The sequence below is a fragment of the Toxotes jaculatrix genome, chromosome 14 (assembly GCF_017976425.1).
Source record: "Toxotes jaculatrix isolate fToxJac2 chromosome 14, fToxJac2.pri, whole genome shotgun sequence".
Taxonomy (NCBI): Eukaryota; Metazoa; Chordata; class Actinopteri; family Toxotidae; genus Toxotes; species Toxotes jaculatrix.
In genome coordinates this window covers 21,148,906-21,171,130 of record NC_054407.1, presented here as the reverse complement: position 1 = coordinate 21,171,130, position 22,225 = coordinate 21,148,906, and the positions used below count along the sequence as shown (strand labels likewise).

Below are 22,225 nucleotides of genomic sequence, written 5' to 3'. Positions count from 1 at the left end.
TGCAGATTGAAATATCATGTTTGAGGAGGAATCCTAATGGCTCTGGTGATCCTCTGACTTTTCTTCTAGAGCCACCGTGAGGTTGACATTTGTGGTTTGAGTCAAATGTCCCAACAGCTATTAAACTGATTACTGAAACTGAGTGTTTCAGCTCTATCAAAGCATGATTAGTTTACTAGACTGAGCAGTGTTTTTGCAGTAAAAGCATCTCTTAAAAGTTGCAGACGACACAAGTAATCTTACCAGTAAGAGCAGTGCATTTATAACCTCAAGGTATCTTAGTCATCATCCCTCTGAGGGATGTTTATGATCTGCTTTCTGTCTCTGGCAGCCTTGAGTAGACACTTCCTTGCCAGACACATTTGTTTAACAGATAACACCTGTAGGAGAATCTCTGCAGAGACTGGACGTCTGTTTAGTCAAGTGCAGAAGGAAATTGGCGAAACTGCTTGTTCCTCTGTCTTTCTGCATCTCTCCGTCTGTCTGTCTGTCTGTCTAATCCTTTCAGATTATGTAGTTTGCACTGGTGATATATGTACTCAAATTTCTCTGTGTGAGCACTCATTCTGTGTGTAATCACTATCAATGAGATGAGGCTCTATTATGGACTTATAGAGGGATACCCCAGAGCTTCAGGGGAAATATCGGTTGTTAAATGTCAGTAATCCTGCACTGGCATTTGGCAAATTGAAATGGATTTTCTGTGGTCGATGTTTTTCTCACCAGCGAGGTTCCCCCCTGCCTTGGCCCTTCAATCACAAGGAAACGGGGAGAATAATGACTATTTTGCAGCATGAATGTGCAGCACCTGCTCTTAGTGTGTGTGTTGTTGCCTTTAATTGTGTTTTTGCACTTAAGTTTCTCTTTCAGACTGGTTGTCTGCTGGTCTAAAGCTAGGACACCTGTGGTGGGTGGACAGCAGCTGATTCCTAACGATACAGTAGCGTTGTCCTTGGCCAGCGGCTTGGTCTCCTCTGCTCATTGGCCATCTGCGACTGTGAGAGCCGGCACTTAAAAACTCAGATATTACAGTATGATAAAGCTAAAGTGGCTCTTGTCCTAAATGAGCAGCAGAGGTCATTTTCTGTGACTGGCCAAATGCCGCAAGACATTCTGGCTCCGTGCTCCCTCTAAATATAACCCTCGACAATAGAAGTTGTGGATTTTATAGAACAGGGAACATTTGCTTTTTGCCACATTTAGTCTCCATTTGGCCGTAAAGCACAAGTGATGGGGAGCAGGTGGTCCGATACACGGAGCTACTGCATCTTCATAGTCAGGCTGCCATTGCTTTATTTCTTTGATTTCACTTTATTAGTTTTAGCCAAGTTCAACAAACATACATTAAACCGCTCAAGAAAAAGTGCTGCACTCTGTTGTTCTGTTCAGCCAGTAAAGACTTTCACCGTTTTATATTCACCTTTCCTCCTCAGATTTTTTTATATTTAGATTAAAAGTCTGTCAGATGTCAACATGACAGCTGCTCCTGGTTTGACATCTCTGGAACGTCAGAGTGGAATATGTCTGTTACGGGGCTGTGACTAACAATTATTTTCATTCTGAAACAGTTGTTTTAAATGCTGTGTGGAAGAAATGAAGGGTGATGTCAGTCTTTCTTTATGGCAGCAGAATAACTTCCAGTCGAACGTAAAGTCTCTATACGGTTGGATTCTGACAGGTCTGCTCACACAGGCTCTCGTCTTCTTAAAAGTTCCACAAAGAGCAGCTTTTTTCTTTTTTGACAAATTCTTCACTTTCTCAAGTGAGCGAGCATCAACCTACGCAGTGGAGCACAGAGCTTCACCAAACTGTGTCTGTGAACATATGGTGCTGTGTTTTTTTTCCCCCCTCACCCCTAAAGTTTGCTGGAGAAGGAGAAGTGAATATTGTGGAGTGTTTAATCCTTTATACTTGTGGGGATTATGTTCCATTTGATATCAGATATGCATTAGTCAAATGGGTTTTGACTGCTTTCCCAGTCACAGTCACGCATACAAGGACACGTGTGCTGATACACACATGGACACACAAAAAATTTATTTCCATATCTACTGATTAAGCCTGGGATTTGCAGTGTTGATGTTTATCGTTACGAAAAAAAAAGCAAGTGGATGAAAAGGCTGTTCCTTCCTTCCTCCCTCCCCCCCTGCAGAGTTTCATTTACATAAAAACAAAACAGATTTCTTTTTGGGCCCAGATTAAGATTCTCTGTGATGCTCTGTACCATAATGATTCAGTATAATGCCAACAGAGCAGATTAGTGCTCATTTGACCTGGATTGAAGGATTTTCTTTTCATATGTCACCGCTGATAAGGGTGATACAACGGAAGTAGCTCGCACCAAGGGCAGCAGCACCGGGACATTTTGTTGTTGTGTTGGAGGAAGGGAACACTGCCCATTACAGGCGTTACTGAGGTTTCATTTGGATGTCATGGACATTTAAATCTGCAGTTTAAGCAAGGACTTATTTATTATGATTATAACACAAAAAATTGTGTAACTGCAACAGAGTACAGCACCAACTTCCCTAAAAATTGAAAGGAAAGATGAACTCACATCATTATTTCTCAATCATTTTTCGTCTTTTGATACAAAACATCACAGACTAATTGGTTTTGTGGATTTGAATTTAATTTAATGATACAATATTGATATCCATTGTGATCTAATACACTTTCTTGGAAACTAATTTAGGACCTAAGGAAACATTGTCCCTTTTTGGTCCACCCGTTGTTGCTGTTCAGGAACTTTCAGTCTTGTTCTTCATCAGCAGATGGAGTTAGCTCCGTTTTCTCTAATCCAAAAATGAAAAGCCTGACAATCAAGATACTTTATCACATTGATGCGATAATTATATAAAAATCCAATATTCCCAGAAAGCTGTTGTGCTAATTGATTTGCAGCATCGCTCACAATAGTGTAAAACTCTTAGAGATATAGAAGAGATAGATGCAGTGGTATAAACAGTGCAGTTAAAGCTCCAGTGGTTGACAAATTATATAGGGCTGCAACTAACAATAATGTTTCCACTACTGATTATTATGGTTGACTATTTCTCTATACTTATTGATCATTTAATCTATAAAGTGTCAGAAAATAATCACACTTTCCTAGAACCCAAGGTCACGTCCTCAGATGTCCAACAGTCCAAAATCCAAATGTATTCGACTTATGTCGATATAGAACAGAAAAAGTACCAGGTACCTGGAACCAGTCAATGTTTGGTGTTTGTCCTTGATGAATCACTAAAATTCATCATGACTGCCTGTTGATATTTACGTTAAAACATTTCCTCATCTTGTCATTTTGGATCTGAGATGGTGGATTATGACAAATGTGTTATTGGCTAACCAGACCACTGGCAAATGCTCTGCACAGTAAAATGTAAATGAATGAGGTGTACTGTCTGTTTCTGCAGAGTAAAGACTTTCTTTGAGTATGACCCCTGTGGTGTTGACAGTCAGAAAATAAACCTATTTCTGCTGGAGTGTGGCTGATGAATGCTCTGTACCTCAGAAAAAAACAGGGAGTGAATGTTTGGGAGGTTTCTCCGGAGCAGAGTGTTTGTCAGAGGAACTCCACAGAGCCTTTTTTTTTAAGATGAGAGGTTGTAGCCTGAGCTCCTCTGGTCCCATCTGAGTACCACATGACAGCTGTGTGAGGTGACTGCCCCCTCTGCTGGGCCCGGTAGGGATCAGCAGGCTGCAAACCTCCCAGATGAGTAATGAACCTTTGGTTCTGTTTATTCATTCATGCTGCTGCAGCTTTAGAATCAGTCCCTCTGCCTCAGAGCGAATACAGGATGCATCTACATTAACACAGTGAAATGCTGATTTTTGAGTTATAACTCCTTGTTATTTCCATTTTATGCAAATTTATACTTATACTCCTCTACATTTATCTGACAGCTGCAGTTACTCATTATTTTGCAGATAATTTTTCCACACAAAACAGATGATGAGCTTCTAAAACTTGCAGAAGCATTGTTCAATGAAGAAATAAACCTCTTCTCAAAGTTTTATTTTATGTGGAGTGAAAAAAAAATCGACCAGTTTATAAGAATATTTCAACACCAGCTTAAACATCAGCTTCTTTCCAGAAATTTCTTAAGTTATAATTCTTGCAATGTTTCAGACATATTTTTAGAACTGGTAAACAAGTTGGTTTAAATTAAAATCAAGCTGAAATGTTTTTACTGCGCTGTGAAATAAGGTTTTTGGGACTCTGACAGATTTTATCAGCTCCATGCTTTCTGTGAAGTAGTTAAAATCAGCTCCACCTTGACCAATAACATCAAAAAATGCTGATGCTAAATAGCACTTTGAAAGGGCCCATTTGGCAGAACAAATACTTTTTGCTGATAATACATCTGTACATCCTTTTACAATGAGCTATTACAACTCATACTGAAGTGAAGGGTCTGTGTACTTCTTTACTTTCACTGCAAACTGAAATAGAAAGAAAACAAAAATGTGCCCATGTGTAAGACTTGTGAGACTCCTGTAAATAGCTCATGAATAGAATTAATCACATGGTCATAAACCTAATCTAAATGCAATAACATCTACAAATTGTAATAATTCTCTTTCACAGTTCTCGTGGCAGTCAGAGATTCCTGTGGGTGAAATTTGGAGGAGAACTTGTGCGTGACTGTGTTACCAGCAGCAAAGAGTCGATCCTTCCTCCTCCTGGGAGAAGAAGAGTTTGTTATCTTGTACTTGGATGACTTTTGAAGTGAGACCTTTTGCCGGAATGTGACACGAATGAAGTAATGTGTCTGGACCCCACTCTCAATCTTAAGAGTGGCTCTTTGTTTATGCTCCTGTCTTAGTGCACCGGAGAGGCTAACGCTTAAAAAGAGAGGAGGAGGAGGAGGAGTAGGAAGAGTGAGAGAAAGACTTGGTAAATATTTTCTCAAACGCCTTAATTGAAATTGGATTTTAACTGCTCGCTGGACCGTGGTAGCAGGAATCAGGTACCAGGGAGGTAGCGTTTTTGCATTGCAAATGTAATTTTCTTTTTTTTTTGCCCATTGCCCAGGAGGCACTCGAAAATAGCTACCAGATATGTTTTTTCATGAGTCATTTTCTTCAGGTTGAGCCTCTCATTATTCCAATACCCATCGTGATTAGCTTCTTGAATTGAACTACAGTGTGGTCCTGTTGTTTACTGAGCTGAAGCCTTAGTCTTTGTGGGAAATTGTATTCTCTTCATGCACAGATAGAGCCTGATGGAGGTGAAACTTTGACTGCACATTATATATGGGGAAAAACAGCTAATTTGCTTTGAGGTTTCATTCATCACACAAGTGAATGGGGCGCTGCTTGTTGATTATTCTGTAATTCACAAATTTATTGCCTATTTGTGTACATTAAGTAGGGAAAATTGCTGCGGTGATTGATACAGAAAGTAATGTTTAGATGTTTATTTTCAGATCATCTCTGTAGATGCCAAATAGTGAGCTGAAAAATATCATATCCTCATACTAAACATGTTATTGGCTGTGGTGGAGGAAGTGTTCAGATCCTTTACTGAAGTAAAAGTACCATACTGTGAAAATACATTACAGAGAAAGTCCCCTCCTGAGTTTTACATTATTATTATTATTATTATTATGGCTGTAGCTTCTTTTGAAGACACTGACTTTGTGACATCTGTAGAGCTGCATTGACTTGATGATTAATTGATTAGTCGATCAACACTAATCACAATTTTGAGAAAATGCTATTTACCAGTTTCCTTCATCTTCAGTGTTGTCTTTTGGACGGTTTAGTCAGACAAAAGAAGATGTTTGTCACTTCTCTCAGTCTTCTGAACTTTTGTATATTAAAGGATTCATTAAGAAAATGGTTGACACATTAATTAATAATGAAAACAATTTAGTTGCAGCCCTAGCTATCTGTGTTTTCTGTGAAAAAAAGAGTTTTAAGCAACCTCTGAAGAGTTCACATTCTACAATTAAAAACTTGCACACGATGGGTATGTTAAAGGCAAAATAACAATATAATCAATACAATATTTCCTTGGGAAAATGCAGTGGAATAGAAGTATAAAGTAACATAAAATAGAAATACTCAAGTAAAACACAAATTTCCTAAATTTGTGCTTAAGAATAGTACTTGAGTAAATGTACTTTGTTACATTCCATCACTGGCTATTGCTCAGTTTCTGCACAACTGATGATTCAATTAGGTCATTGCCACAAATGGACGAGGTGGCTATCAGTAACTTTCAGCCAGTTTTTCCTCCTATATGTAATCTGGTCACACAGACTCACTGCAGGAGAGGCTGGGAGAAAATTATGGCTCCCTCGTGTCCTGGGTCCCAATGATCCCACACTGTCTGTCTGCGAGCTGAGATCAATACCTGCTCAGAGTAGGTTTTAGCACCTTTAAAAATAGCCTCCTCAAAGCTTTTTGGTCTGGCTTCGTAAATGAAACGTCCCCGGGCTACAGCCGTAAGTGGCACTGCAGTTAATGGCCATCATTGTCTGATTTGATGGTCGCAAACAAGGTCGTTGCCGCTGCATATGGAGTCATATTCCTCAAGCAAAATGTTTTAACATTGACCGAAAGCTCTAACGTTGAAACTTTATAGCCGTTCTGCTGCTTCTCTGCTCGTGTTAATGGTCCCCATTTCCCCTTCTCCACTACTGCACTCCTTCCTCAAAGGCGAGCTTTTCAACTTCTCTGTCGAACGTCTCAAAAGGCTGACTTGTGATCACCCTGATGGATGAGCGAATGAGGAGGGGAGTCGTGAGTCTCACACTCAAGCTTGTGGAGGTTTAGCGCCCCTCTACACCCACACACAGCCCTCCAATCGCCTCCAGACTTTGACACATCATTTCCCCCGTGATTTGTGGCCAGATTGAGGTTGAAGGAGACAAGGAAATTTTCTGTCCTCATGAGAACAGATGGATGTTACAGCGCTGCAGCCTGAGCCGAGGGTTGTCCTGTCTCCACATGAAGAGCCGTCTTGCTTTGTAAGGGATTGGTTTCATGCTCTGTAATGGTCTCTTGATGACTACCTATTACAGCACATTTTCAGAAAATTACCTGCCATTTGTTTATTCTTCTAGAATGGCATAGGACAGACTGACTGTCCTTTCAGTGATATATGTTATTTTGTAAAGTATTTAAAGTATAGAGTGGCAGTGGAGAATTTCTCATTTGTCCTCTTTGTGCTATTTCATACGAGATCAAAGTTGAGACCCCTTTGTTTGTGATCAAAGATGGGCGGTAATGCCATGAAATGATGCGTGATGTAACATACATGCAATTGGCAAAATGCGATAGGCTTGTCAGGGCAGCAAATGGCCACTGTCTTTTTCATCCACCCCACCCCCACCCCCCTCACATGTTTGATCTCGTCTCTGAGAAGTGAAGCCTCCGGCTGCTCCCTTGGGACGTTTGATGTTAGAGATCAGAGCTTGTGGTGGTGCAGGCACTTTGGCTGTGGGGGCTTCACCGTTACGTCGCGCCACATCCAATCTTCTCACCATCAGATAACTTCAAAGAATCTGTGAAATACCACCATCCTAAAAATCCAGAGTTTCCCACCAGTGTTGTCTGTTAGATTAGCAGCACGTTATTGAAGTTTCCTGGAAAATAAAAAAAAAAAAGTCTCTGACTCAATTGAAATCTATCATCACCTCAGGCTCTGAGATGTCGTTCCACACCACAGATTTTTTTCATCTGATTCTTTCTCTCTTCTGTGCATTGATCTCCGGCTCTGCCCTGCCAATAGCTTCTCCTCTATGAGACCTTTCCTCGTCCTCCATCTCTTATCCATTATTCATCGCTCTCAGCTCTTTCTGCCAGGCTGTAATACCTCTTACCTCTAGATGATCATTTTCTTGTTTGGCAACGTATGAAACAATGACGCTCCAGCTGTTGCTTTATTAATAAAGATGCTGAAACATAAAAGAAGATTATTGTATTTCTGAACAGTAGACACTTTGAGAAAAACAAGGCCAAGTATCTATAGCTAGACAGAGCTATTAGCTCTGTGAGGCTGCACTTAAAGGTGCTATATGCATGTTTTCCCTGCAACTGAATGTGGTTTTGTGCCGTGAGTGGGTGGTGTTGGTGGCGGTGATAATGGTCAATTGTGAAGAGCTTCAGCCATTTGCTGTTTTCTTCACAAGACAAGATGAATTCGATGCGCTACTTCCTCATCCTCTCATGCTGAACTGAGGGCAGACCGGGCACTACAGTGACTCACTATCACAAAGTAGTATTACAAAGCGGGACGGGCTGGGGCTAGCTGGTCAGCATGCTAACTTCAGTAGACGAAAAGAAAACCAGACAGAAAAAGCAGCAAAACAAGAGCTTAGCAGAAACTTACAGCGCCTTTAAGCACAGCAGCGCTTTGAGCTACATGCTAACATCAGCACACTAACGCGCTCGCTGTGATAATGCTAACATGCTGATGGTTAGCAGGTGTAATATTTACCATGCTGACCTGATCTTAGTTTAGCATATTAGTATTCTAACATTTGCTGATTAGCCTCAAACACACCGTGCGGCTGAGACTGATGGGAATGTCGTGTTTGATTTTGTCTACTGGAAAAATGAAATTTTGACCTGAAGGTGGTGCTGCAGGACAAGTCAGGGATCACCAGGCTATAGGTACACATGGCCTGGGAACCATGAAAGTACATGGAAACTTTGCAGCCGTGCATCATCTCAACCTTTTGAAGTATGATGGTTTAAGGACATTAGGCTGAGTGCAAAGTAGAAATTCTACGTGTCAATGAGCAGAGATTAAGTGTTAATCTCTGCAAATTGACTATCGGAGGAGAAGGGCTTCAGGGAGATCTTCTCATACTCATCACATCTGAAGTGAAGGGAAGAGGTTACCGTGAGTCACCTGTGTTGAATCGAAAACATAACGATTGAATTTAACGCTGTCTTCCCTCCATGTTATAAAGTCACTCTGCTACTTCAGAAATGTCTTTTGACTGTAAGAGTCTCACTGGTCAAACAACATTCAGAGTGACTCGAGTAAGATGTACTTTTATGGCTCTTCAGTGACCCATAGGAGCTTTTACTCAGAAGGATGTTCTTTCCTCAATATCATGTTTCACACTGTCACGATTAATATATGTAGTCATCGAGTAGGAACACCTGTACGCCTGCTTATTCATGCAGTGAACAGCCGGTCATGTAGTAATCCACAAAATCATGTAGAAACAGGTCAGAAACTTAAGTTAATGCTCAAATCAAACATCAGAATGGGGAGAGGATGTGATCTCAGTGGCTCTGACCTCTCGGGTTTACTCAGATTGGTGCAAAAAAAAAACAAAAAACATTCAGGGAGCAGCAGTTCTGTGGACGGAAACGCCTGGTTGATGAGAGAGGTCAGAGGAGAATGACCAGACTGGTTTGAGCTGACAGGAAGGCCACAGTAACTCAGATAACCACGCTTTACAACTGTGGTGTGAAGAAAAGCATCTCAGCATGCACAACACGTCCAATGCTGAGATGGATGAGCTACAACAGCAGAAGACCATGTTGGGTTCTACTCCTGTCAGCCAAGAACAGACGTCTGAGGCTGCAGTGGGCACAGATTCACTAAAACTGGACAGTTGAAGACCAGAAAAATCATGGTTTGAATGCCATAGCTGAGGCATTGTTGCTTACCATGTTCATCCCTTATGTCCACAGTTTGCCATCTTCTAATGGCTGCTTCCAGCACGATAGTGCACCATGTCACAAAGCAAAAGCTGTCATGAACACGACAATGAGTTTAGAGAACTTCAGTGGTCTCCCCAGTTGCCAGATATGAATCCAGTAGAACACCTCTGAGGTGTGATAGAACAGGAGATTGGCAGCTTGAATGTGCAACAGGCAAATCTGCAGAAATAATGTGATGCAATAATGTCAAATGGAATCAGTGCCACAAAGAAATGAAGCTGTTTTGAGAGCAAAGGGAGGAACTACCCAGTATTAGTATGGTGTTCCTAATAAAGTGCTCTGTGACTGTATTTTTATCTTGAGGTTGTTAAATACAATCACTACTTTTACATTATATCCTAAAAACAAATATATATCACAGGATGTCAGTGAAATTGCCTTGTTGCTTTGGACCTGTTCTGTATTTCAGAATAATAAACAAATGATACAAACAAAGAATTGACATAGCTCAGCTAAACAAACAGAAGCAACAGATTCTCCTGAGTTCTGAATCACCCAAAAATGAAAACGTAAAGCTTAATCTTTCGTGTGTATTTATTTGCCATATGCATGCATATGCAGATATGCTGCAGGTAAAGCTTTATATTCTTCACCTTTTAAGTTCTGATAATCAGCATCACATGTAACAAAGTTCTAAATAAAACTGTGGTTTGGTGAAGGAAGTGAACTGTACCAGTAATTATACAGTAAAATATATAACAGTCTCTGAGATCTAAGACCTTGTGGAGGGAAATAAATAGTGAATGATCTGAACAAAAAAGCCACTGACAGAAACATTATCTCGAGAACAGAAAATTACCGTCACTGCCTCTCAATTACCCAGTTCAGTTGCCTAAAGTGCACATGCAGTGCGACTACTGGCAAACAGTACAGTCGGCAAGCGTGTGTTGACAGAAAAAATAAATTCAGAAAAGGAAATGCAAAATATGATATACTATCCTGTCATGTATAGGTAATGTCTGTTTTTATATATTTACAGCAAAAGCTTTTACTTCTTTCAAGTATTGTCAACAACAACAAAAAACAAACGAATGAAGTTCTAGATTTAATTTCACAGTTCCATCATGTATTAAACTTGGCTTGAAGAACTGCTGGGTGCAGTTACTGCAGCAAATATTTCCACTGCCCTTCTTCTCGTTGGCTCAGTCATATTGAAAATTAAGGATGTTACTCACTCTGTGACAAATCTTTTCATCAAGAGTTACGAAACTCTCATATCTGCACTTTGAAGCTTTCCCCAAAGTGTTACACAGTGTGATAATACACTGTGAAACTAATGTATCTCATAACCTTTACCTGTATTCTTCTTCTTCTTCTTTTTCTTCTTCTTCTTCTTCTTCTTCTTATTAGACTTGTATATATTATATCAAAGGTGTGCAACAAAGATTTTCTTCAGTTATCTTACTTTTTCTTGCCTTGTTGTTATATTGTAAATTTGCTGTTATACTGTATTTGTTGTCTTTAAACAGTATATAATTGTTATTATGCTCTAAATTTGCTGTTTCAGGGTGATTTATGATGTAGCTGGAACGCTTTTACTTTTTTTTGTTTCCTCTTCAATTCAAGTTATTAATCTACTGACTATAAAGAAATGAAAATTAGGATTTGATTAAACAGCCTGGTTCATTTTATGAAGCCTGTGCATTACTCAGACTTGTCATAAGCAGAGTCTCTCTCCCTCCACAGAGGAAGTCGTTGATCGCCACCAGTCTGATCGTGGCACTGTCGCTCTTCGTGGTCGCGGTGAACTACTCGGAGAAGCCTTACTTCCTCCTGCAGCCTGTTTTCGGTCAGACATTCAGCAGCCACTGGATATTCTCCAAGCAGCCGTACAAGGCCTTCAAGCCTCACCTGGGCTACGTCAGCATCCCCAAACAGGAGGTGAGGGACATTAGCACAGTCACAACACAAGCGGCACTGTGGGTTTTTTAACTGAAATGTTTTTTTTTTAAGTATTCATAAGTATTTTTTGCATTTTATTTGACTGCATGATTGTTCATTGATACAAGACTAGACAGAAAATTAGCTGCTCTGTGGTCTAATTAATCTGGGCAGCATCTTGTTAAAGTTAAAGTTAAAGTCAAAGTAGAGCTGTCACACACAAAGTGATTTAATCCTACTGTACGTTAGTGTGAAATCACTTTCATAACACAAGATCTAGCGTGTAATGTCACTCCTACTTTAGTGGGTAAATAATTAACATGGACATTACCTGGATGGTTGAGGACAGCACCATTCAGCTAGGCTGACTGACCTTTCATTTCTACTGAGAAAACGAAAACGGAGCCACTAACAGCTGATTGATAGACGTTTACAGCATCACAAGTGTGTTTCTAGAAGCTGTGACTTTAATCTAGCCAACATTAACATCATTTCATGTACTGTTTAAAAAATTGAAATCATTTTTCTGCTGTACTCTTTCAGATTAAACCATTAACATCTATTGTTTTGCAATGAACCTTTTTACATTTGTCATATTACAGTGAGTGTTCTAACTTACGTCATACACAGGTAACCTTTTCTTTAATGGTGCATTCATATTCTACAACCCTCCATTAACATTAACCTTCCATCATGCAGCATAATGAAGGTGTATTCAAATGTACCCTTGCAAAAGCACAGCAACTCCTTGAGGATTTTTTTAAAATTTATTTTATCATGTTCTCTGTGATGGATCTGAAAACGTCTGTTTGATGTCTCTTGTGTGCATTATTTCTTTGTAATTTCAAACACCCATGACCGTGATCCTATTCTTCATCCTTCCTTCAAACAGCACTGTGGCTGTATATTCCCCACACAGTTTATGGAAATTGAAATATCAAAGCCTTTTAATTCCCACCACATCAAAATGTAAAAACCAAGCTGTGTATTTCTTGTTTGGGGAGGCAGCCGGCGAAAACCTGAAATTGTGCTCATATTGAGTAGTCACGCTTGCAGAGATGCATGCAGCGTTTCCGGGAATGAGAATTGGGCTTTCAGTTTGGGCAGCGATACATCTAGAGTTGAAGTTGCAATGGATGCGTTGGTCCTTCATGAGAAGTGGATGCCTTATATTCAGCAGGTTGATATTGGCCGATTAATGCGGAGCGTCATCCACTGCCTCCGGAGAGTTTCATCCACGCAACATGGGCCCAGAGGCAATCACGTCTAACACCAATCTCTATGTCTGCACCTCCCTCTGCCTCCAGACAAGCCTGCTTAAATCACTGCCCTCTCCTCATGGAGATTTATGCAAATCGTAGGAAAAGACTGGCGGTTTCTGCAGAATTAGGCCTCTTTTCGGCTCAGATTACCCCACCAGTGAGTTCTCTGTAGCAAATCAGAAGGGGCAGTGATTGGCCTGAACGTGAGTGCCAGAAGTGCTCTGCTGGCTTCTGAAATATCTGACAAAGGATGGACAGAATTGTAGAGGTCTGGTCAAGGTGGTACTCCTGTGCTGCTTGTCGTAAGTGATTACGTCCGGAGTGAAATCCTGCTGCGTGAGCTGTCAGCCTCTGTTAAGCACACAGCAACACCTTAAGAAGCAGTAATATTTCTCCTGGACAGTAAGCAATCTTACCTGATCCACAGTGAGGTATCATTTGAGGTGTTATAAACCTCTCGCAAGCATGTATAATTCATAAACCGGTAGCATGGGAATGGTCTGCCTTATTTTCCTCATTTGATTGAGTCTGTCTCCAGGTGTGATAAATTGTTCCCGCTCTGCTTTTCAGGAGAAATAGAAAACATTTGTCTTGTGGCACTTTACATTCATGCCTCTGGTTTATCACAGTCGGAGACAGAAACTCAATATTTTCATTTAGACCTGAAAACTTACAGGCTCTTTGAAATGTCCACAATAACCAACATGGGGGAAAGTGCTTCTGTTCTATTTTTGGATGATTTCAGTGAGAAATCTTCTGGTTCTAGATAGGGTTGCACCATCTGTTCATATATCCATCACTGAGTGTAAAGTCCTCCCTAAATTCTAATTAGCCACTTGCTAATTTCAGACTACGATTTAAAAAAAAATCTGGTTGCACCCTTAAAACTTTAAGAGTTTCTCAGATAGTACAGGCTTTAGTGATGTGTAAATCAGTTGTAAATCATCTGTAGTGCCTTCTGTTCAAAAGCATTAAACCGTGTAAACAGCAAATGACTGTAGGTTCATGAGCCAGAACATAACTTCCAAAATGTACAGTTTTAATGGAAGGGCCAAATGATATGCTAAACTCACCTGTAAATTACAGTACAACTTTGTTTTATTTATGCATGCATAACTGGAGTTGTGCATGTGTTTCATACACTCATTCTACAATTAGAATGAGTGTGAAATATCTGTTTAAGCTAATCCCACTGACATTTAGTTCAACTTAACTGACATTACAGTTTTTAATACGCTGTATATTATGCCCACCGTGTTTGTCTCATATAAATGGGTGCTCTATTAGCAAGCTGATGTTAGCTTTATCAGTTGTCTACACAACAGTCACCCCTAGCTGTTACTGGCTGTAAATATTCCCTATCTAATCTCTGTGATGATATTTAACTAAAAATTTCAGGCCGTTTAGTCAAACGAATTATTTCATTTTTTTTCTCTGTGTTTCCTGAAATGGCATTTCAAACATAAACTGCGTTTTTCTTGTTTAGTATAATGTGCGTGCCCCAAGAGGATCATCTGGAATGAATCACTTTCTCACCATGCAGACAGCTCCAGCTAATCAATGAATTTTTCAGCAGAAGGACTCCTAAGTCCCAGGGAGGCGTCTCACACTGGCACTTGGCACGTTAATGTAATAATTATTGTTTATTAATTAATCATGTTTGGAGTATTTTAATAAACATCGAGGTTAAGTTCACATCCCAGTGCTACAGCTTAATGAAGACCGTGTCCCCGGAATTAAGCCTGCTTTTTTTTTTTTTTTAAATAACCCACTTTATTTTTAACACACTCATGCATTAAAATCTGAGGCTTTGCTGAGTGATTTTGTACTTATCAGAGAGTGCCAAATTTATTGAGATTATAAAAGTGCTCTCCGTTTGCGATTATGGCGTGCCGCACTGAAACAGCACCATCCTGAACATGAAACTGAAATGTGAATCACAGTTGAGTGGAGGGGGGGAGGCCATAAGATTTTATTGATTTACAGGATGTAATATTGTCCAGAGCTAGATTCCAGTCCTACAGGATATACTAAATAAAAATGCTCCAGTAGGGTTTTGAGTTATTAGATGAGGTTTTATTCACTTCCTTAACACAGTGAATGTGATTAGTGTTCATGAGAAGCTAATAATGTTCACTGTCATTTTTATTTTTGTGACTATAAATTATTCAAATTCCTGTTTATCTTTCAACGAACCTTTTTAATATACTAAAATACACTTTTTGACCAATTCTCCACTTCATACATCATGTGTACAACCTCAGTTTTCTATTTTTTGTCACGGAGCAGCTCTGTTGCTGCAGTTGGTGTGGTAAATGCCTTGCTCAGGGACTCCTCAGCGGTGGGTTTCCAGTCACAAATCCATGTGTCTCCCATGCAGTTAGCCAGCCAGTGTTCCCCACAGAGCCCAGCCAATCTGTGTGTGCTGAGAGGCGTGATGGAGTTATGAGATTGGCTGAAGGGAGCGGGGCGATGATGGACGAGCTGCTGACAGCTCAAGGCTGCTGTGATGTGTGTCTCAACCACCCAGCAAATGGAGAGCCTAGGTCCGGGGATCATTTCTTGACCCATGATTGAATCCATACGTGGGAGAAAAGGAAATAGCGGGTATCTCTGTTGGAGTAATCCACGCAAGAATTATGTCTTACAAGAAAGCAAAACAGTTTTTGTGTTGTTTCCTTTCTAAGCAGTTGATCGTCTGTGTTCTGTATATGCACAACACTGAGTCACATGAGTGCTGGTAAGCCAAGTAGTTGTAATAGAATTTACTGGATTTTCTTTTTGGGATTCTGTTTGCACACTAAAACTCTTGTTTTTTTGATTAATCGCAGAACGAGTAACGGAGAGTTTCGCTGCCTGAACAGACGGCCAGAATGGCACACAAACGTAATTTGTATTCACACCAGTGACATTACAGTTATTCTCCATTAAGCAAATGATCAAACACGGCTTAGTCATGACACAGTGCTTTCTCTTTTCTAACTTTTCCTTTCATTCATCCACTTAAGTAAGTTTAATCTCATCAAAACAAACCAAGCATATTAGCTTCAATTAGGTAAATCTCTCATTTCAGATTCAGAGAGGGCTTTCTTCCTCCCTTGGCAAAGCGTAGCTAAGAGCTATTATTGAAGATTCATTACAAATCCCTTTGCTCCAGTAAAATATAATAAGAAATACAAAAAATATACTGTAAGATAAATGACGCAACTTCCTTGCTTCTCTGCTCGGCATCATCACAGTAAGTCTCCCACGTTGTAACTCTGAGGTCCCACATTCAATTAACTTAATCAATGTTAGTTCTGGGCACAGTGACATTAATCTTAGGAGATAAAGAAAGTTATGTAGGGCTGTAAAACCATGATGAATATTTTTTATACATAATTACCAAATGCATTTTATTTTATGATCTGATCATACGACTAGCTTGCCAAAAAATCACTTTAATATTATTATTGCAGACAAATAAAGTATATCCCAAATAATTAAACATCATAAGATAAAAATGAAACAACACGAGCTGCAGTAGAAACCACACTCAGAGGTTAGTGTTCAGTGTCAAAGAAAGAATTCAGATTGGATTAGACATTTTTTAAAACTGTCTCCACTTCATTTTAACAGTCAGGGTCTAAGTGAGATTCCTGTCATTTAAAAAAAAAATTGCATGGTCATAATCACTTTTTACTCAGTTGGAGTTGAAAGCGTTGACGATCGATAGTGGTGATTCAGAGATAACCCCGGCAGAAGCTGAGCAATTTTTTAAATTCTTATGTTGTTGTCATCTTTAATGAATGATGAATGTTTCTACCTGTTTGTTCAAACACGTACAGGCAGGATAAAAAGCCTTGTTCTGGAAGCTGTAAAAGGAAATGATAAATAACTGCAGTATTTTGCCCTGTGATATATTTCCTTTCTCTTGAGTCTTTGCTCTAATTGTGTTTTGTTTTTTTTTTGCCTGTGTTGTATGAGCTGTACCAAAGACCTGCTGATGGTCCCTTACTTACTAAAGAAGTTGGCAAAGGTTAAGGATTACTAATTGTTTCTTTTTAACCACAGCTGTAGCCTTGAGGCTTTGACTGAAGTCGTACTATAGGAGCAAAAATAAGGAATTCAGACCTAATTGTTGTGGCGCTCACTTTAGACTCAACTCCTTATAGACCTAACTTGACAGATACTTGAGACTTAACAAGAAAAGCATTAAAGTCTAAATGTAGACACAGTAAAGACAGCAGAGGGCTTCCCTTGAATACTTCATTATTGAGTAGACTTAGTCCGAGCTCTAGGTGTATAAGAAACATTAATAGTACAACTTGAGAGGAAAATGTTCAAATGTGATTGGTCAGCATTTGACCCTGAAAGACTTGGATATTGACTTGCAATGTGGACATGTATATTGACTTGTCTTGACAGCGAGGCTTGACTTGGACTTGGACCTGTCTCAGTTGACATGGGACTTGAGTTTGACTTTTCTTGATAGAGTTTGACTAAAGACTTAACTCCGACTTGACCTGAGTTGGACTTCTCTCGGTAAACTTTGGACTTGAAACTGACCCTGACTTATTCATTTATCTCAAATGAATTGAAATAAATAGAGAAAATGAGACTTTATATACAGGAACTGATAAAGAATTATGTTATTGTAACTGACTTGCTTCCTCTCCTCCAGCCCCTGAAGCTGCACTGTGAGCTCTGCAGCATCGTGTCCAGCTCTGGACAGATGTTGGGGCAGGCTGCCGGCCCGCAGATCGATCGCTCTCCCTGCATCTGGCGGATGAACAATGCACCGACTCGGGGATTTGAGCATGACGTGGGCCGCCGAACCACGCTGAGGGTCGTCTCTCACACCAGCGTCCCCCTGCTGCTGCAGAAGCCCCAGTATTTCTTTGGGCAGGGCAACGACACCATCTACGTGGTGTGGGGACCGCTGCGAAACATGAGGAAGGACGGTAAGGGCATCGTGTACAACATGCTGCGACAGGCTGCAGAGAACTATCCTCATGCACGCATCTACGTCACCACAGAGGACAGGATGAACTACTGCGACATGGTCTTCAAGAAGGAGACGGGGAAAGACAGGTGAGTCAGGGCTCAGTCTTCCGTATTTGTTGCTCCTGTTTTTGGCAGCAGCATCACTACATTCCACAGCAGACCTGCAATGTATCACTCTGACAAATTTACCACTCAGTACTTTGACATTCACTGTTCTGCTCGCTGCTATTGTATCGACCTTATCGATGCCGATGGTCTGCTCAGCGCTCTGTGCTTTCCTTGTCTCACATCCTCCTTTTCATGAGGCGTTATCAAAGTGAGTTACTTAACTTTCCCTCTGAAGTGGATCTACACGGCACTGGAGACAATTTTCTAAAAAGAAGCTTTTATGCGGGGGGAGCTTCAGAAGGCATGTGTTGCCTGGGTTATAGACATCAGCCAAATGCTGGTCTGGGAAAAATCCGGTTAATGGGGTAGCACGATTCTGGCAGTCTCTCTAAACACTGTAGTCGCAGCTGCTCTCCCAGCTTCTCAGATCAGTAAAAGATGACCTGGAAAGTCTGCAGAGGATTGGTTTTGTGAAATTTATCATGATTGTTTTTTGGCACAATATATGCTACAATTGCACTCAGTAATTTAAAGACAGACTCACTTGGTCATTCCTTTTTCTGTCAGTTCCCCAAAGAGAGTCACAGGTTAATGACTATGAGAATCAGGCTCCAGGCCCACTATTGTTTAGGATGAACCTCATTTCTCAGACTAGCCTCAGCTCATTTCCACAGAGCTCCACACTCCTGTCTCTCCTACATGTCATCAAGACCTCTTTTAACTTCGTAAGCGGATTAACATGTTCGGTAATAGGCACAGCATCCATTCCATTTCAGCTCCATTGTCTCGCTCTTATTCAGGATGGCAGGGTTAACACTGAATTTCATGTAGAGTGTCCATGTTCAGCTTGACTCAGCTTTTCTGAAGGTCCGCAAGGCACAGATAGAGACATGGGATTAGGGAGGGATGCTCGGGGAGAAGAATCTCATTACAGGACATAATGCTCCTGGGTATGATTCAACGCTTCAATCATTACTGACTGGTAACAGAGACCGAACTCAGGGTGTAGTAGTAAACTGCATCTAATGAATATGTGATGAGCGCTGAGAGGATTGTCTGTACGTCTGTGTCTCTGTCCATAATTGTTTGTGTTTATCTGAAACCTGGTTGTAACTTTTAAATTAGCGACAGTAGCACAGCACAATATTTTAATGTAATCCGAGGGAGAGAAGGGAGTATCGGTTATCATTATGTTAGCTTATACAGCATAATATAAATAAACAACAGCTTTTTATTTCATTCACTTTCTTTAAGTACACAGCAATATCACACTCTCAAACATCTAAAACTGAACAGTCACGTTTCTTAAAGACTTAAAGTTCACCACAACTGAACACTCCTTTAAAAACAGTCTTACTGGAGCAGCTGATTTGCCTTCATGCTGTCATTTGTGTGTATGTTCACTGGTTTACTGTCAGTGCTTGCTGCACGGTGCGGGGGATAATCATCAACTTGGTGGAGATGGAACAGTGATCGAACACAACTCTAATTATCCAAATTGCCGCGAGCACCCTGCAAGACGCGACACCTGAGCTTCAACTTGCAGATCAGGCGAAACACTTCGCTGGCTGGCTGGCTGGCTCGCCAGTCGACCGAGTAACCGTCTCTCAGCCGGTAATTTGAATCCAAGTGTAAAGGGTCTCTCAGGAAGCTCAGTGATTTCTGGACAGAGGTGTGAAAATTAAACTTAAGGAGACTCAGAGGTGGAGGGGGTACGATGATCTAAAAGGAGCAACAGTAAAGACCTGCTCAATAGGTCACAAAGGGGTAAAGACCAAGTCAAGACCGGGAACCACAGATGCTGTTCAAGACCAAGAAGAAACTGAGAAACAGTCACCAGCTGTGTCCCACTTCCAAACTACTAAATCTGAGCAGGTTTTAGTATGTAATGTGTCAACAGTAAACCCAAAAATGTCAGTATCCAGTATGTTGCTAAGTTTTGGGGTGATTGTCCCAATTCGTACAGACTATACAGCATGCGTTATGTACTATTTCTCTCTTATCGTACACTGTCATACTGCAGTAACCCTAAATGACACAAAACATGCACCAAAATAGACAAAAGCCAAACTACATTTTAGGATTAAATTTGCCAATTAAACTTCACAAAGAGAAAACAAACAGTTATTCCAAACAATTTTCAGGTTTTACAAGATTTTTCAGTAGCTGTGTCCAAATGTGAAATCAAGCATGCTGACTTGTTTTTTTGGGTGTACTGAATTTTTCCACTTCCAGTGTATAAACTAAATCAAAACAAAAAAAAAAAACCTGCTTAAAATTGGCGTGTTGCATGGAATTGGGACGCAGTCAAGACTATTGTTGCACAGTGGATTCCTCAAAGGAAATCGAGGAGCTGCTCACAGCTGGAAGAAAATTGAAATGGATGGTAGTAATGAAAAACGGCTCCAGTAACACCTCAGAAAACACACAAACAAGTATTACAAATCTTTTGGGGGGGGAAAAAAAAGTTTTCTCTTTGTGAAGTGTTATTCCAAAGTCATGGCTTAATTGGCACCCCTTGGGAAATTTTTTGGATAATTTCCCAAAGAACAAAGCAGTAAAGTACATTGATTTCTTGTAAGCAAACTGCAAAATAAATAAATAAATAAAATCTTGTATGAAAATTTGTATGTGTAATGTCAAACTGGGACTGAGTAGGTTCTCTAAATAACAGTGATGTGCAAGGAGTTTGTTAGGGCTCGTTTGTTTCTGGGCCCAAATTCAGACGCAGACAACAAGGTGGTAAGGAAAAGTGGGTTTACTGTAGGATTAAGGCGAATAGTTATGGTGGTGGAGATGGGAGACAGCCTGAGGCAGAGGGAAGGCAGGCAGGTGAGCGAGGAGGCCGGCTGGCAAGCTGAAGTGGCATAGGCGGACAAGGATACACAGAGGGGAAGTGGGTGCAGGGAATCGTGAACACAGGAGAACACAGCTAGTAACAGGCACTAGAGAACATGGGAAATAACCAAGTATACATGGTATATCTGGCGATGAGGGGGTGAAGATCTGGGGTTCTTGTACTACTGTTTTGATGAGTTGATTGAAGGCAGGTGTGGAGGTGAAACAGGAGTCAAGAGAGGGAGAGCCACACCTATGTCCAAGCCACACACACACACACACACACACACACACACACACACACACACACACACACACACACACATCCTCTGTCATCCTCTTTCGTGAGCTGCCCAGTAAATAATCTAAAAGAAATAAGCAGAAAAAAGTGGAATCAATAAGACGATGAAAGGTCTGACTACAGCCCTGGATGTAAATGTATTTGTAATTGCACACTGCAGCAGGAAGTTGCACGGGCCGAACCCCTCTGTTATCAGCACTACCTCCTGAGCTGCAGTCGTTGGCTGTCGGGCCGTATCGGCGTGGCCCTGTTAGCGGCGGTAGATAACAGACCGTACGATGACACAGGACTTAAATCACACTGTCACTTTACAGCACTGCCACCTGGGCCTGCGTGACCTGGGTCGCTGCTTCCCAGCCAGCTGCTCCTTCATAGTGTGTGTATATACTGGGAATTGTCTTTGCATGGTGGTGGATGTGTGCGTTTTCACAGGTGTGACACCTTCTTCCTGTTTCTGATGGTTTGGGTTACTGTGGGCATTTTATTTATCCCTGAGAGTGCCTACTCATTCCTGCAGCATTATTTCCCATTCCACTGAATCAGGATTCTCTGTTTTAACCTTTACAAAGTTCCTTACAGCCTTAAAGGTTTCGGACTTTTAATTGAAAGCTGTTTTTTTCCCCTTGCACTCTGATTTTTTTGTCTTTTTTGTGAGTATTCTTAAGACACTTTATGTATGTGGACATCACCCTTGTGATACGCAGGAGATGCAGCATTATGAGTACCTACTAATCAAAACATTGCTCAAAAGCACAAGCATTGAGTGGTGTATGGTTGTGAGTCTCAGTCAGTAGATCCCTGCCTGGTTGTGATGACTGGTGGAGGTGAGACCGTCTCCTGGGCTGTGTGGGTCGTGCCATTGCCCAATTAGAGGGAAGCAGTGTAGGGAGGCGATGCACGTCACATACCTGGGTGAACTTGGTCAGGGTTTTTGAGATTTTAGCGTAATTTAAATCTCCATTTTATTACAAGGAGTGCACTGGGATGTTGTGTCCTCGGGTCTGTGATGGCGGAATAAATGACGTCATGAACGCGAATCAGTGGTGGCATGTAAACAAGGACAATGGCGACTGAAAACTCCGACGGGAGATATCATGGCCTCAGCCCAGAATCCGTGGAAACAAAGTGGAAGACAACCAAGAAAAGTGAC

At 40.9% G+C, this 22,225-nt stretch overlaps 1 protein-coding gene across 1 annotated transcript in view; it reads left to right on the top strand.

The window, feature by feature from the left end:
- st6galnac3 (ST6 (alpha-N-acetyl-neuraminyl-2,3-beta-galactosyl-1,3)-N-acetylgalactosaminide alpha-2,6-sialyltransferase 3) overlaps positions 1-22,225 on the top strand; it is a 67,061-nt gene that overhangs the window by 13,116 nt on the left and 31,720 nt on the right. Inside the window, exons 2-3 of the mRNA XM_041054631.1 lie at positions 11,386-11,580; positions 17,506-17,915. Of these exons, the coding sequence (XP_040910565.1) occupies positions 11,386-11,580; positions 17,506-17,915 (605 nt within the window). The remainder of the gene's footprint in view (positions 1-11,385; positions 11,581-17,505; positions 17,916-22,225) is intronic.